This window comes from Mytilus edulis, chromosome 7 (assembly GCF_963676685.1).
Source record: "Mytilus edulis chromosome 7, xbMytEdul2.2, whole genome shotgun sequence".
Classification (NCBI taxonomy): domain Eukaryota; kingdom Metazoa; phylum Mollusca; class Bivalvia; order Mytilida; family Mytilidae; genus Mytilus; species Mytilus edulis.
In genome coordinates, this window is record NC_092350.1 from 22,634,072 (window position 1) to 22,648,378 (window position 14,307).

General features: G+C 32.0%; 1 protein-coding gene across 2 annotated transcripts in view; it reads right to left on the reverse strand.

The window, feature by feature from the left end:
• Window positions 1–14,307, reverse strand: part of LOC139481040 (uncharacterized) — a 107,588-nt gene that overhangs the window by 492 nt on the left and 92,789 nt on the right. For both annotated transcript variants that reach the window (XM_071264075.1, XM_071264076.1), the window contains 12 exons: window positions 12,405–12,564; window positions 11,304–11,481; window positions 10,196–10,281; window positions 7,551–7,646; window positions 6,762–6,986; window positions 6,226–6,416; window positions 5,401–5,573; window positions 3,663–3,887; window positions 2,751–2,950; window positions 2,043–2,113; window positions 1,543–1,623; window positions 646–846 (listed from right to left, as the gene is read on the reverse strand). In XM_071264075.1, coding sequence (XP_071120176.1) covers window positions 646–846; window positions 1,543–1,623; window positions 2,043–2,113; window positions 2,751–2,950; window positions 3,663–3,887; window positions 5,401–5,573; window positions 6,226–6,416; window positions 6,762–6,986; window positions 7,551–7,646; window positions 10,196–10,281; window positions 11,304–11,481; window positions 12,405–12,564 — 1,887 coding nt within the window. The remainder of the gene's footprint in view (window positions 1–645; window positions 847–1,542; window positions 1,624–2,042; window positions 2,114–2,750; window positions 2,951–3,662; window positions 3,888–5,400; window positions 5,574–6,225; window positions 6,417–6,761; window positions 6,987–7,550; window positions 7,647–10,195; window positions 10,282–11,303; window positions 11,482–12,404; window positions 12,565–14,307) is intronic.

Below are 14,307 nucleotides of genomic sequence, written 5' to 3' on the forward strand. Positions count from 1 at the left end.
GCCCTCAGTATATTAACTCATCTTTGACTTTTGACACTATTTTAGCTTTTACCATTTGTAGGAAAGCTTTATGCATAGGACTCAGTATATTTCAAGTAAATTAAATAATATGTATGTCAAATATTTTTTATAAAATATTCTACAGTTTAACAAGAATGTGTCTATAGTACAAGGATGCCCCACTCCCACTATCATTTTCTATGTTCAGTGGACCGTGAAATTGGGGTCAAAACTTTAATTTGGAATTAAAATTAGAAAGATCATATCATATGGAACATGTGCACTAAGTTTCAAGTTGATGTAACTTTAACTTCATCAAAAACTACCTTGACCAAAAACTTTAACCTGAACTTTGCACTATCATTTTCTATGTTCAGTGGACCATGAAATTGGGGTCAAAACTATAATTTGGCATTAAAATTAGAAAGATCATATCATGGGGAACATGTGTATTTAGTTTCAAGTTGATTGGACTTCAGCTTCATCAAAAACTACCTCGACATTATTAAAAAAAATAACCATAAAAATATAAAATATATAACCTGTCGGACGAACGGAGGCACAGACCAGAAAACATAATGCCCCTCTACTATCGTAGGTGGGGCATAAAAAACATTATAACTAGATAAATTACATATTACTTACATCTTCAAATATAGGACTTCCATGTATTTGACCTGGTACATCAAGTAGTCCCTCATCTTTAAGATACAGGGTACCAGTAGTCTGATCAATTTTATAGTATAGCTGCCCATATCTGTGGTATGTTGGATATTTTGTGATTGAAGGTAAATGGATGTGATCATTAACCTCTGTTCCTAACAGTGCCACATTATAGAACACAAACTGAAATGAAGAAAAATCATTACTTAACATAATACCAAACCTTGCTTTACAGAAAGGGTCTTAAAATATAAAGTCTTTAAAACTATTCCCAACTACTAATCTGAACATTTCTCTAAGTTTTAAAAGTTGTAGTCTTAAAAAAACTTACTCTTTTCTTCCCCAAGTCAAATAACTACCCTAAATCCCAAGCCAAGTAAGGAATGTGGCAGTTGTTATCAAATAGTCTGTTTCTATGTATGTTTGTTGTTTCTGTTGCAGTTCAGTGTTTCCATTGTTTCACTCAGTTATGACTAATGAACATCAGTATACTACTGTTGCCTTTATGTATATTATTTACCCCTTGTCATACAAGAGGGTCTAGATGGGGTTAATAAAATGGAGAATAATGGACACAAGGAGCAAAATGGAGGGCTAAAATTAAAGAAAAGAAAGAAAAATTAGGCAAAAAAATAAAATAAAAAAGGAATAGATAATAATCAGATTCTAAATCATAAATAAAACTGAAAAATGGGCGAAATAAATAGAGAAAAATGCTATAAAAAAACAAATTATAATTAAAATTAGGAACCCTCCTTCCACACTCTATGCTACAGATCAGACTTGAATAGAACCTAAATCATTGATTTAGGTTAAAGTATTCTAAGTTAAGGAGCTAAGAGGAATTATGACCTAAAGTGAGATTTATTATGTTCTTACCTCATCAACATAGCCTTTATAGAAGTTATTGGCATCTTTCCCCAGGTAAAATAAAGTATCTTCATCTGTGGTATATTGTGTCTAAAATAGAATTATTTCAATATTCAATTCAAGATGGCTATCTTGCTGGTATATATAATTTGATGACAGCAACTTTATTGATCTTTTAAATTGGTCATTAAAAGAGGGACGAAAGATACCAGAGGGACAGTCAAACTCATAAATCGAAAATAAACTGACAGCGCTTGGAAAGAAATGAAAAAATGAAAGAAGACATAAAGACACACAATAGATGATGCAAAGAGAATCAAGTACAATATTGGTAATGTGAATGTTATATAACTTTTCCATTTTTAGGGCCTATAAAATCAACTAAATCTTGAGTAGATAAATATTTTTTATCGTTAACTATAATGAAGAAAGTCAAGGTACCTCGTCTTGTGCAGATTTATAAATTGTGTCTTTAAAAATATATAAATATTAAAATCCATTAAACTCACCAGGTCAATAGGAGTAACATCACTAGTTACACCAACTGAGTTTCCATTCACATACAAAGTCATTGAGTATTCTATAAAAAATTAAGACAATATGTCAATTTAAAAATAGAACATGAAATCATTAGTACAATGTGGTAAAATAAACCTGATGTACACAATTGAAGAAAAAACATTTCTAAAATATATTTTAAAATTTTTTGTTGCATTTTTTTTAATAGAAAAAATGTATTGATAATTCTCCTTTTGAAAAAAAAGGAGATTTTTATTTCAATCTCTAATAAGATAGCACACCCATGATGTTCGTAAACAAAAATGACTTATCAAGGTCAGCACCTTTTTCATCATCAAGGAGGGGTGTGTCCACACCTAATAGAAACCTCTTACTGAAGTTTAGCTTTTCATTTTCTAAAGTTACAAAGGAGACAAATGTAAAGCATTTCTATACTTTATCGGGAATAGAAAATTTCTAGTGTACAAATTGTGAACATGTTTAAGATTTTGATTGAATTTCAATTCTCGTTTCCTTTAGATCAATCAATTGGTTCAAAATTGAAGAAGTAAGGCATGAGGAACAGAATTTGCATTACCAGCAAACAACCTTACCTGGGTTGCGTTCAATATCGTAGCGGCTACATAGGGCTACGTAGATTTATGACTTTTGAATGTGTAGCTAGCCTAGCTATACTGAACGTTCTAGTATAATCTCACCTGATTCATCATATATGTATAACAGACTGATCCATTGGTTTGTATTGATAGTAGATGTAGATGTTACTGTATTGTTTCCATAAGATCCGTGTATAAAACCTCCATCTAACCATAAACATATAGTTCTAGTGTCTGTACAAAATAATGGCATATCACCCCCTGCCAATGAGTCTATCTTAATCCATAGTCCAACGGAAAAACTGTTGATAGCAATAAATGCTTTTTAATACATCGATTGTTTATTAAAAAAATAAGGAACAGTGAATATTTTTATTACTGTTGACTCATTATTATTCATGAGATACCACTTTTATTGATTTTGTGGGTACGGGTGAACCATGCAATAAAATGTCCAATGAAGTTCAAATTTACTATAGGCTTGTTGAAGACTTTTGTAAAATCATGAAATCAAATATTCAAGTAAATTTTACTATGTCCTTAATCCATGAAAATTGGTGACCAAGAAAAAATAACTGACTCCACAATCCAGTCAGTTCAATGTGTTGACTGAACATTTAAGTTAAAAAGCATGAAAAGTTTAATAGGCGATGAAACTACTGATAAGTATCCTGTGTCTGTCATATAACCTTTGCCATCAGCACTTGATGTAATTTCAATTTTTCAAATAATGATTTTATGTTTTAATCTTTCTTTCTTATTTCCTACATACCAAATGTTTTGAATTTCTTATTAAAAGGCGAATTTTGGGTTTAAAAGAAATTAAGTTATAAAGTAGTTATAATTCAGATATATTTTTTTGGGAAAAATCCTGACAGTTTTTATACCTCAAGAATTAAATATTTCACATGTCAATTACAACAAAAGACATTATTTGTTATTATGCACTAAAACCATATGGACATGGAAATGAAATTCAATAATTTGTATACAAGGATTTATTTCTATTCTCACCTTTGATAAATGTCTAAACGAGTAATATTGGTAAGCACAATATAATCATCCACTCCATCAAGATACAAAGCTTTATTGTCTCTGGGGATACACTGGACCTTCAGATCAGACCATAAAACTGATTCTTGGCCAAACTGGTACACTCCAACACGACCTCCAGTTATACTGGTGTCATAGATGTCACCACTGTCAGCTAATAATGAATCTACATCATACAATTGGAATCTGAAATAATTATGAAAAATTATAACGTTTTTCTCTGTTTGGTTCTGGGTTTAGATACATATAGGAAGATGTGATATGAGTGCAAATGAGACAACTCTCCATCCAAGTATCAGTTTATAAAATACCATTATAGAAAAAGGTACGGCCTTCAACACAGAGCCTTAGCTCACACTGAATAGCAAGCTATAAAGGCCCCAAAAATTACTAAATTATGTAAAACCATTCAAATAGGAAAACCAAGGGTCTAATCTATATAAAAACGAGAAACGAGAAACAAGTATGAACTACATAAACAGACGACAACTTCATGTACTGTACATCAGATTTCTGACTTAGGACAGGTGCAAACATTTTGCAGAAGGATTAAATGTTTTAATGGTACCAAACCTTCTCTTTATCTGCAACAATAGTATAACATCACAACATAGAAAGACACATAATCAATTATCAATTGATTAGCTTAACTCAATCAAAAAACGCAAATTAACACACAATGAACGAAAATAAATTTGATCTGTGATACCTGAATGCAAATACATAGTAAATAAAAATTATAAGGGATAAATAATTAAGGTCAAAAGTAAAAAAACAGGTTAAAACAAAGTTAAAGTATGATACCACTGTGAAATGTTAAACAATTTTTAGAAAATCATCACTTTTGAAAAAACCTGTGTCATATTATACACAAGTAAATGAAGCCTGCATTTGAAAGAAATCACCCAAGTGTTTTCATTTTTTCTAATTTACATTTCATTTAAATGTACTAAAAGTCTCACTTAAATTCAATTGTCCACAATAATTAAAGCATAAAAGTAAAATCGTCTTCTAGTTCTCCAAAATTAAACCCAACTAAGCAGGCAAGTTGGATATATTTATCGATATTTAAGACCTCTTTTTCTTTCCAGGGGTGTCAATAAAGCATAACATGAGCTTGCAGTCAATATAGTATTCAAAGTATAGTCCAACTGTGACATGCAAAAAGTAAGGTATGAAGTATTGTAGGAATAAATTTGTGATATAAATACCCATATATATATTTCCATCAAATATCGATGAAAGTGCTGACATACAATGTAGTCAGTATTGAAGTTGCATAAAGAATGAACCTATCATTTCAACAATCCCATTTTATAGATATAACAAGAATGTGTCCTCAGTACACGAATGCCCCACTTGCACTATCATTTTCCATGTTCAGTGGACCGTGAAATTGGGGTAAAAACTCTAATTTGGCATTAAAATTAGAAAGATCATATCATTGGGGACATGTGTACTAAGTTTGAAGTCGATTGGACTTAAACTTCATCAAAAACTACCTTGACCAAAAACTTTAACCTGAAGCGGGACAGACGGACGGACGAATGAACGAACAGACGGACGGACGAACGAACGGACAGACGGACGGATGCACAGACCAGAAAACATAATGCCCCTCTACTATCGTAGGTGGGGCATAAAAATATCTGTAGATGTCTTAGTGTTTGGTTTTAGATCCATACTCTAATTTATCTACCTGATCTTATTTAAATCTGTATAATGCCATAGGAACCATTTATATGATGTGTAATTACTCCATCTTGTCATGTTACCATCCTGCCATAGTACTGTATCCTGGTTCACTGTTGTACTACTGTGCCATAGAGCATAAGCTAATGTTTGTCCAGGACCAGTATTGGAGTTCACTACCTATTTGTAAAGAAATATGAATACATTTAAATGATAAGGATATTAATCATAGTTTCAAAAAAGTGCTCCTTTAGTTACAATGGTCCCGTAAATAATATAAAAAAAATAATAATATCCAGAAGGATTAGTTGAAACCACACGTCTTAATCTGCATATCATACACATGAAAAACAACAATTCGACCCCTGTGTATTAAAACTTATTTTAAACCTTAAAAATAACAAATGAGTACTTAAAAAATGAAAACTTGATAGTAAGCTCTTCATACAATATGAATTTCATTATTGTTTAGCTTTTTTGTTTTCTTCCCATTAAAAAATTCCATGGTCAAGATTTTAATTGTGTTTCATCTGTTCATTACTTGTATTGGACTACAAAAACTACTTTTTTTGGAAACCTTAAATGATTCTGAGACAGAACTACCAATGGACCTTAATCAATTTTGTAACCAACTTTATTCTTATTTATATTGAAAAGAACTTTGTACATTTCATAGAATAACAAAAGACCCTTGTTTTGGAGTGAAAATTACCATGCAATAGACATGATTCCTATGAAAGACAAGAGAAAATAATTTCACCATACATTCAAATACATGAACTAATCCTGCATAACTTAAAACAGGTCAGCAAAATTGTTTCTACAGAATTACCTTTAGATTTAGTCCTTTAACACCAGTCTGAAAAGTTGTAGTTTCAAAGTTGTAATTAGTTGGTTTCCATGACAAAAGATAAAACTTTCTATTGTTTACATAACCAAACACTATTCCGATGTAGTTATCTCCCTTATCTGATGGTACATAAACAGTTCCACTGTATTTCATAGAACCATATGTCTGCTGACCTGTTTACAAAATAATATATAACATGAAATATATCATTGTAGGACATTAGAATATAAGCAACTGTATACGATAAGTTTTTATTTTCAATGAAAGGAAACATAGTTCAGAAGTTATGAAATTATAAGTCATAGTGGGTTTTATACAGAATAATTTAGTAGACATTTTGATTTTCTGTTGAATGTTTGTGTTTGAATACCTTTAATATATATTCTTTATTTTGAGCAAAGAGAACATAATTCTTCAAATAGACAACTGAACTCACTGAAATTTTCAATACAAAAAAATTAATACTGTTTTAAATTATTTATTTCACAATTCTAATAAACAGGTACATTCAAACTGACCTATTAACATGACTGGTTTCATTGTATCAGCTAACTGGTATATCTCCCTGCCTACTGCCTTAACTCTCCATTGAGGATCTATACTGTAACCAGGATACAGATCAACAGAGAAATAATCAGAGAAGGAAGTTGTAGATATATATTTGTTATACGGACAGGTGTCATTACTGTCATCTATACCGTCTCCATCAGAGTCAACTACACAATCGTCACCAACCTGGTCTCCTGAATAATACAATATACATTAATGAATGGAGAAGGAAGTTGTAGATATATATTTGTTATACGGACAGGTGTCATTACTGTCATCTATACCGTCTCCATCAGAGTCAACTACACAATCGTCACCAACCTGGTCTCCTGAATAATACAATATACATTAATATTGGGGGAGGAAGTTGTATATATATAGTTGTTATACGGACAGGTGTCATTACTGTCATCTATACCGTCTCCATCAGAGTCAACTACACAATCGTCACCAACCTGGTCTCCTGAATAATACAATATACATTAATATTGGGGGAGGAAGTTGTATATATATAGTTGTTATACGGACAGGTGTCATTACTGTCATCTATACCGTCTCCATCAGAGTCAACTACACAATCGTCACCAACCTGGTCACCTGAATATACAATAGATTATTTAGATCATTACTATTTTTCCACTTACTCTTTAAACTCACTTTTCTTTTATAAATAGACTGATTGATTATTTGCTGAACTTCTAGATTGCATGAAAAAGACCCTTGTTATGATGTCCCTACTGCTTCAAGTGTATACATACCATTTACATCTGTCTGTAGAGGGTTCTTAAGGTATGGACAATTATCATCAGAGTTATTTATACCATCACCATCTAAATCAGGATCACAAACATCACCTACAAATATCAACATTAATACAGACATTCAATGAAAAAACAGGAATGTGTCCCAAGTATAAGGATGCCCCACTTGCACTATCATTTTTTATGTTCAGTGGACCATGAAATTAGGGTAAAAACTCTAATTTGGCATTAGAATTAGAAAGATCATATCATATGTACTAGGTTTCAAGTGGATGAGGGGGGGGGGTGGGGGGGGGGGGCGCAAAGATTTATTTTTCGCTGAGCAGAGCAAGGCGAAAAAAAATTTTGAGGTAAAATTATTGAAATATTCTTCTATAGGGGTGATATGTAGATAACTTGAACTATTGTGTGGTAAAATTAGCGAGAAATTAAAGTTTCAAGCTGAAATCGCCTTAATCCACCACTGACAAGAATCTACAATCACCGCAATTAACAAGAAATATGTGAGCTTCGATTCATTGAGACTACCCCTATATATTTCCCAGAAAACAGGAATGAAGACAATTAGGATATAGGCAGACCTCAATCAGGAGTACACAAGCTGACCCTCCATATAAAAAAATCTAACGAATGTTATGTCAATGGTTGCTTGGAAAACTGGTGTTACATTCATATTAGTCAATCTAATATCTTCAGGGGGGAAATGCAATAATGACGTACTAGTAATAGATTTGTATGCTTCCTAGTGGATCCTCCAGACCAAATATCAAGTGACTGACCAACAGATGGACGGCCAGAGGTAAAACAATACGTCCCTATTCTTCGGAGAACCACCGAGCTATGATGGCAAGATATCCCAAAAAACTACAACAATCTCCTAACTTACGCACTAAGGGATTTATATTGCATATATCAGTGAGTTTATAAAGCTACAGTTATAAAGCTGCAGCCGTAGTCATGGGAACATTTTATTTTTATTCTGTGTTTCTGTGCAAACCAATCTACAATCAAGACACCAGCACCTGTTGTAAAACTATTTATATAGAAATATCAGGTAATATCTTAACTAAAAACCTTAAAAGACATGGTGCTGGTAGTTGTGACATAAAGAAATACAGGAACACCACAAATAAATAATTCTTTTGCACATTGCCAATATGTCTAAGCCAATTGTACATGGTTTCAATAATGTGAAATTTAACTGCCTTACTTAAGAATTACTTTAACACTCCATAACACCAGCCCTGCCAAACTTGGTTAAGACAATGGAAATGTGAAGAGTTAGACAGATGGACAAGAGGACTGACAGACGCAAAGTGAGACAAGACAGATCATAATTGCTCACCTGACCAATAATAATATTATGTTTTGCTAACGAAAATTTTTACTTTTACCAGCGATTTTTAATTGTCCTTTCATAACATCTGTTTTTTACTTTATTTATTTTCGGAGGTCGTGCCAGACTTAACTGTGTTAGCCACAAACAACTAAAATCAGAATGAGATATGCATTTACAAAGTTATGTTTATTTTCTTGGGATTCCAAGCATGTAATACGATACATAATTCAATTAAATTTTTAGGTTGCAAGTGAGAAATAAATATAGGCACAGAGATACAAATTTATAACCTAACCTTTCGCTTGAAACAGTATTTCTATATATCTTTCATTGCGGATATTATGAAAGAATCTCAGATGCTGATATCGCGACTGTTTTCTTGACCGTGCCATGATGAAATTGTGAAAGTGAGTAAGGGAACTTCGATTATCAAAGAAATTGATTATAAAAATTGCAAATACAATGTGACATTTGTTTTTACTTTAATTGCTAAAAACCTATTATATTTGTCATCAAACGCAGCTCCGCGTTTGACACCTTCCTTTAAAATAATGTATAGAACTTTAATAAATCGTAGTCAGTTGATAAGTAATCACGTTTATTCTATTAAACTGACTGTTTTATATACTTTGAATGTTAAAAAACATGGAATGGTCTCTTCTGATACTTAAATAAGTTGAAGACAACCCATGTTTTGCAAATTTTAGGGGGTGGGGGGCGCACGCCCGCCACGCCCCCGCCTAAATCCGCCCCTGGCCACTCACGTATGTGATTTCACCATATTCTGTATTTGCCTTTCCAAAGTCACGAGCCTGTTATTAAATGATTGCATATTTATTTTGCTGATTTATCATATTTTTTTATAAATCAGGTTGTTAGTTTTCTCATATGCATTTGAACGTCATTTCAAGGCCTCTTATTGCTTACTATGCTGTATTGGATTTGCTCATTTTCAAAGAACAAATTGTGACCTTTAATTGCTAACTTCTATAAAATTTGATTTCTGATGAAAAGGAGACTTGTTAGCAGTCATATCACATCTTCTAATGATATTTTGTAAGAAACAGCTGGTAAATATGACTGAAAACCATAATATTTTTTTTTTTTTTTTCTAAATTTGTTTCCTTGAATATGTTGGCGTAATTTATAAGGATCATCATGGTTTATGCCTCTTTTTTTTACTTGTTTTTGTTTTCATTGTGCAATTTTTATTGCATTTATTGACTGGTATAGCGAGCAATTTGTCAACTGTTACATACACAAAATATAATCTAATTTTTTAATAAAGTACATATGACCTCACCTATACCATCCCCGTCTGTATCTGTCTGTTCACCATTAGCTGCCTCCTGACAACTGTCATTGATGTCAAGTACACTATCACCATCCCTGGAATATGATGTTAATTAAACATAAAATTCTTAACAGCTTCATTTACATTTCTATCAACACAGACTGAAGTCAAAATATGTCAACTGTTTTATTTCCTTAGCTTATGATGAACTCCTCATTAAAAAAAGTTCTATAAAACTCTTTTATCAATCAGTTTTTTGGTTTTTTTTTTAAATGTTTAAGGTTATTACTCCTACAAATGTGTCATTCAATGCAGAAATAAAAATAGTGGTTATCAGCAAAACATAAAAAAATACTTAAATACAAAAAATAAATTACACTATTGTTATTTTATCACATTTTGCTTTAATGAAATTTCAATATCATGCTTTTCAAGTAATTTTAATTTTATTAGTCAAACAAAAAAGAGAATGTATGACGTTATGAGTCCATGTCCTTGACTATGCTTATGAAAACAGGATCTACAGATTTTCTATGGTCTTTCAAACTAAAGGATGTTTCCTGGCTACAGTTCATCTCAAGTTATACCCTACAAGGAGATTGAGGCTGAGAAACATCCTCTTCTATGACACCATCTAAATCTTCAACCTGATATTTATATATGTATATATGTGTTCCTCCTCAGAAAACAAAAGAATTATAGATTACCGTTGATCATCTCAATGAGAAAGGAAATCGAGTTGAGATGACCAATGATAACCTGCTTATCGCTATTTTACCTATGACGATGTTGTCAATTTCATGTCAATTTCATTAACCACGTGTCTCCTTAGTTTCTAGCAATATTTTTTCCATCTCAAGAGAGTAGTAAGATATAAAAAATTATCACATAAAAAGATCAAAGGAAAAATGGACAAAATAGCGATAATAAGTTCATTTGATAAAAAAAAAAAAAAATCAAAATGCAAGTTTAAATTATTGCAATTAAATTCCTGTTGCATTATTTGCAATAGCAAAAACATCACAATAATTTCTGAATTACAGTTTGTCAAATAGATAAATATTAACCAGTTGTAATTGACAAAGAATATTTAATGATTTAAATTGTGTTGATATACCTGTCCTTATTAATAGTGGGATCACAGCTATCACCATATCCATTCTGATCTGTGTCTGTCTGGGCCGTGTTTCCTATACTTATACAATTATCACAAACATCACCAACGTTATCACCATCTGAGTCATCTTGTGTTGGATTGGTTGTTAATGGACAATTATCTGTACCATCTAGCATACCTAAAATGAAAAAAAAGAAGTAGCATTATTTTCATTCAAAACATATTTACTGTGAATATGCTACTCCCCAGAAATAACCATATTTCAAGTTTGATGAAAGTTCTCAACCTTAAGTTTTGCCTTTCATTCAAACAAATATTATTATGAAAACAATTCCATTAAATGATACTCTTCAAAATATGTTGTCCTGCATGAATTAGCACATGAATCTCAATTGTACATGTATAAGACACTGCTATTATATTCTGCCAAGCACAAATTGTTGTTTGGACTTCATTTTGTCTATTTCATGCATAGATGTCATTTGATCATGCGATTAAAACCCCACAAATAACCTGTACCAAAACATATCAGAAACTTTGATATTGATCAATCCCGAAGGACAAGGTAAGATAAGGCCTGTATTTGAAACCCCCCCCCCCCCTATTTTCTCATTTTTCGAATTCTGTTTTGGAAAGCTACTTATTATATTAAAACATTCCCTGAGGTTTGAAGTTTGTGTGGATGAACTTCAAAACCACCAATTTTTGCAACTGTGTTAGGTAAGGAGGGTTAACTTTCTGTTATTATTCAAATATTGTTATCATTATTCATTTTGCAGGTTTACAACAATTTGATTTTGAGTGCCCCAGGAATTTTTTTATTCCAATGTCATGAGAACTGTTTTTGCTGACTAAATCGCCAATTTTTTTTCAGGGTAATTTGTTGATGCCCTTTTACCCCCCTAACCTCACCCATTTTCTGATATTAATGGTTTTGAAGTTGATCCAAATTAACTTCAAACCTAAGGGAATATTTTAATGTAATAAGTAGCTTTCCAAAACAAAATTTAGAAAATAGGGGGCCAAAAACAGGCCTTATCGTACCTTGTAATTAAACCCTAAAAAAGTTTATATTTTACAATATGGGAAGTGTTTACATACCATCATTGTCATCATCAGTATCACAAGCATCACCAACACCATCTTTATCTGTATCAATCTGATCTGTGTTACTGATGGACAGACAGTTATCACATACATCACCCACTGAATCACTGTCTGTATCTGTTCTATCCCAACTATGTACATACGGACAGTTATCCTGTAATCAAACAACAGTTAACAGGTAAAAGTTTTCACTTCTCATTTTTAAATGCTTAAAACAAACAAAAAGTGATGATTTAACATGAAATTTCTTATCAATATGTACAAATATGGGTGGGAAAGAATTGTTAATGCCTTTAGCACTTTTTTTTAAACACCTTTTTTGTTTTGTTTTGAACAATAAATCATCAATGTAGCCTATTATATAACCAAGATATAAAAAGGGGGATGGTTCCCCTAAAAGAGTAGGTTAGTAAGACCCCTTTTTGGCCCCAAAATATAACAGTTTTACACTAGATGTGTCAAAGCGACACAAATGGCCCCGTCCCAAAAAGTTGAAAAATCTGCAATTTCAATATCAACACATGTGGACACAAACATGATGGTAGTCTCACATATCAAAAATCAGCTCAAAATCTGGAGGGAAATAGAGAAAAAATCTGCATAACTGTGTATTTTCAATAATTTATCAAAGTCCATTGCCCATAATTTCAGCAAAAATTAGTGGAGCGTAACTAAACTTTAACTTGATCTGTAACTCATCATGGTTAAATCACATACCAAACATCAGTCCAATATTTAAAAAAGTCTGTATAACTGTGATTTTCAGCAATTTCTCAAAGTCGAAAGCCAGTAATTTCGACAAAAATTAGTGGAGCGGAATGAAACTTTAACTTGATCTGTAACTCATTATGGTTAACTCACATACCAAAAATCAGCCCAATATCTGAAGGCGTTTAGAAAAAAACCTCTGTATAATGGTTTGTTGCCGAATGAAGGAATTACAGAAAGACTGAAAAACGGAAAGACGAACAAGTGTTAAACTATATGGTACTGACAACTTCGTTGCAGGGCCATAAAAATTGTGAAAATGTAATCATTTAAGTATTTATTGGAAAGTAGAATGCTTCTGTTACACAAATATGGGCTGTTTTTGACAATACAATGCACATATATCGGGTACTAACATCATTAAGTCATGCTAAATTACTGAAATCTTCATAATTTTAGCATTTTAGTAAAATTTTAGACGGTTTCAGTCTTAAATGAAAGTGGCCGCATTCATGTATTGGATTATAAGACATAACATATATAAATGTTGAGGATGAATACGGATGCGGCCACTTCCATTTTTGACAAAAACCATCTGAAAAGTGACGATTTTTGGCATATTTGATAGATTTTTCATATTCAAACTTGAGTCAGAGCGTTTTTAACTACTTAATCAGTTAAAATCTTTCACATAAACTAATTAAATCAATTGAAATAGACACTTCAATGTTTAATAAACAGCTGCGCCATGAGCGCATGATACGCCCGACGTCTTGTGTGGAAGTTTTATGCAATAATCATAAATAGTTTCTGAGGAAGTTTTAAGCAATAACCATTTATTGTTTTTGAGACACGGCGGGACATGTGAAACCCCCCACCCTGGTTTTTTTTTTTTACAAATATCACTAAAGTAAAATTTTGAATCAAACCAAAAAGTATACAGATCTTTAAATTAGTATAACAAAGAAGTGTGTACAGTTTCAAGCAATAATCATAAATTGTTTTTGAGATACGGCGCGACATGTAAAAACAAGAGTGCACACGCTGAAATGTCTCGCCTTCTATACTAATCATTGATATTATGTTGATAGTCCTAGGTATAAAGCTAAGCTTTATTACAACTGTCACATAAACTTAACATTAACCAAGATAACTAAACATAGACCAATCATGAACCTTGAAAATGAGG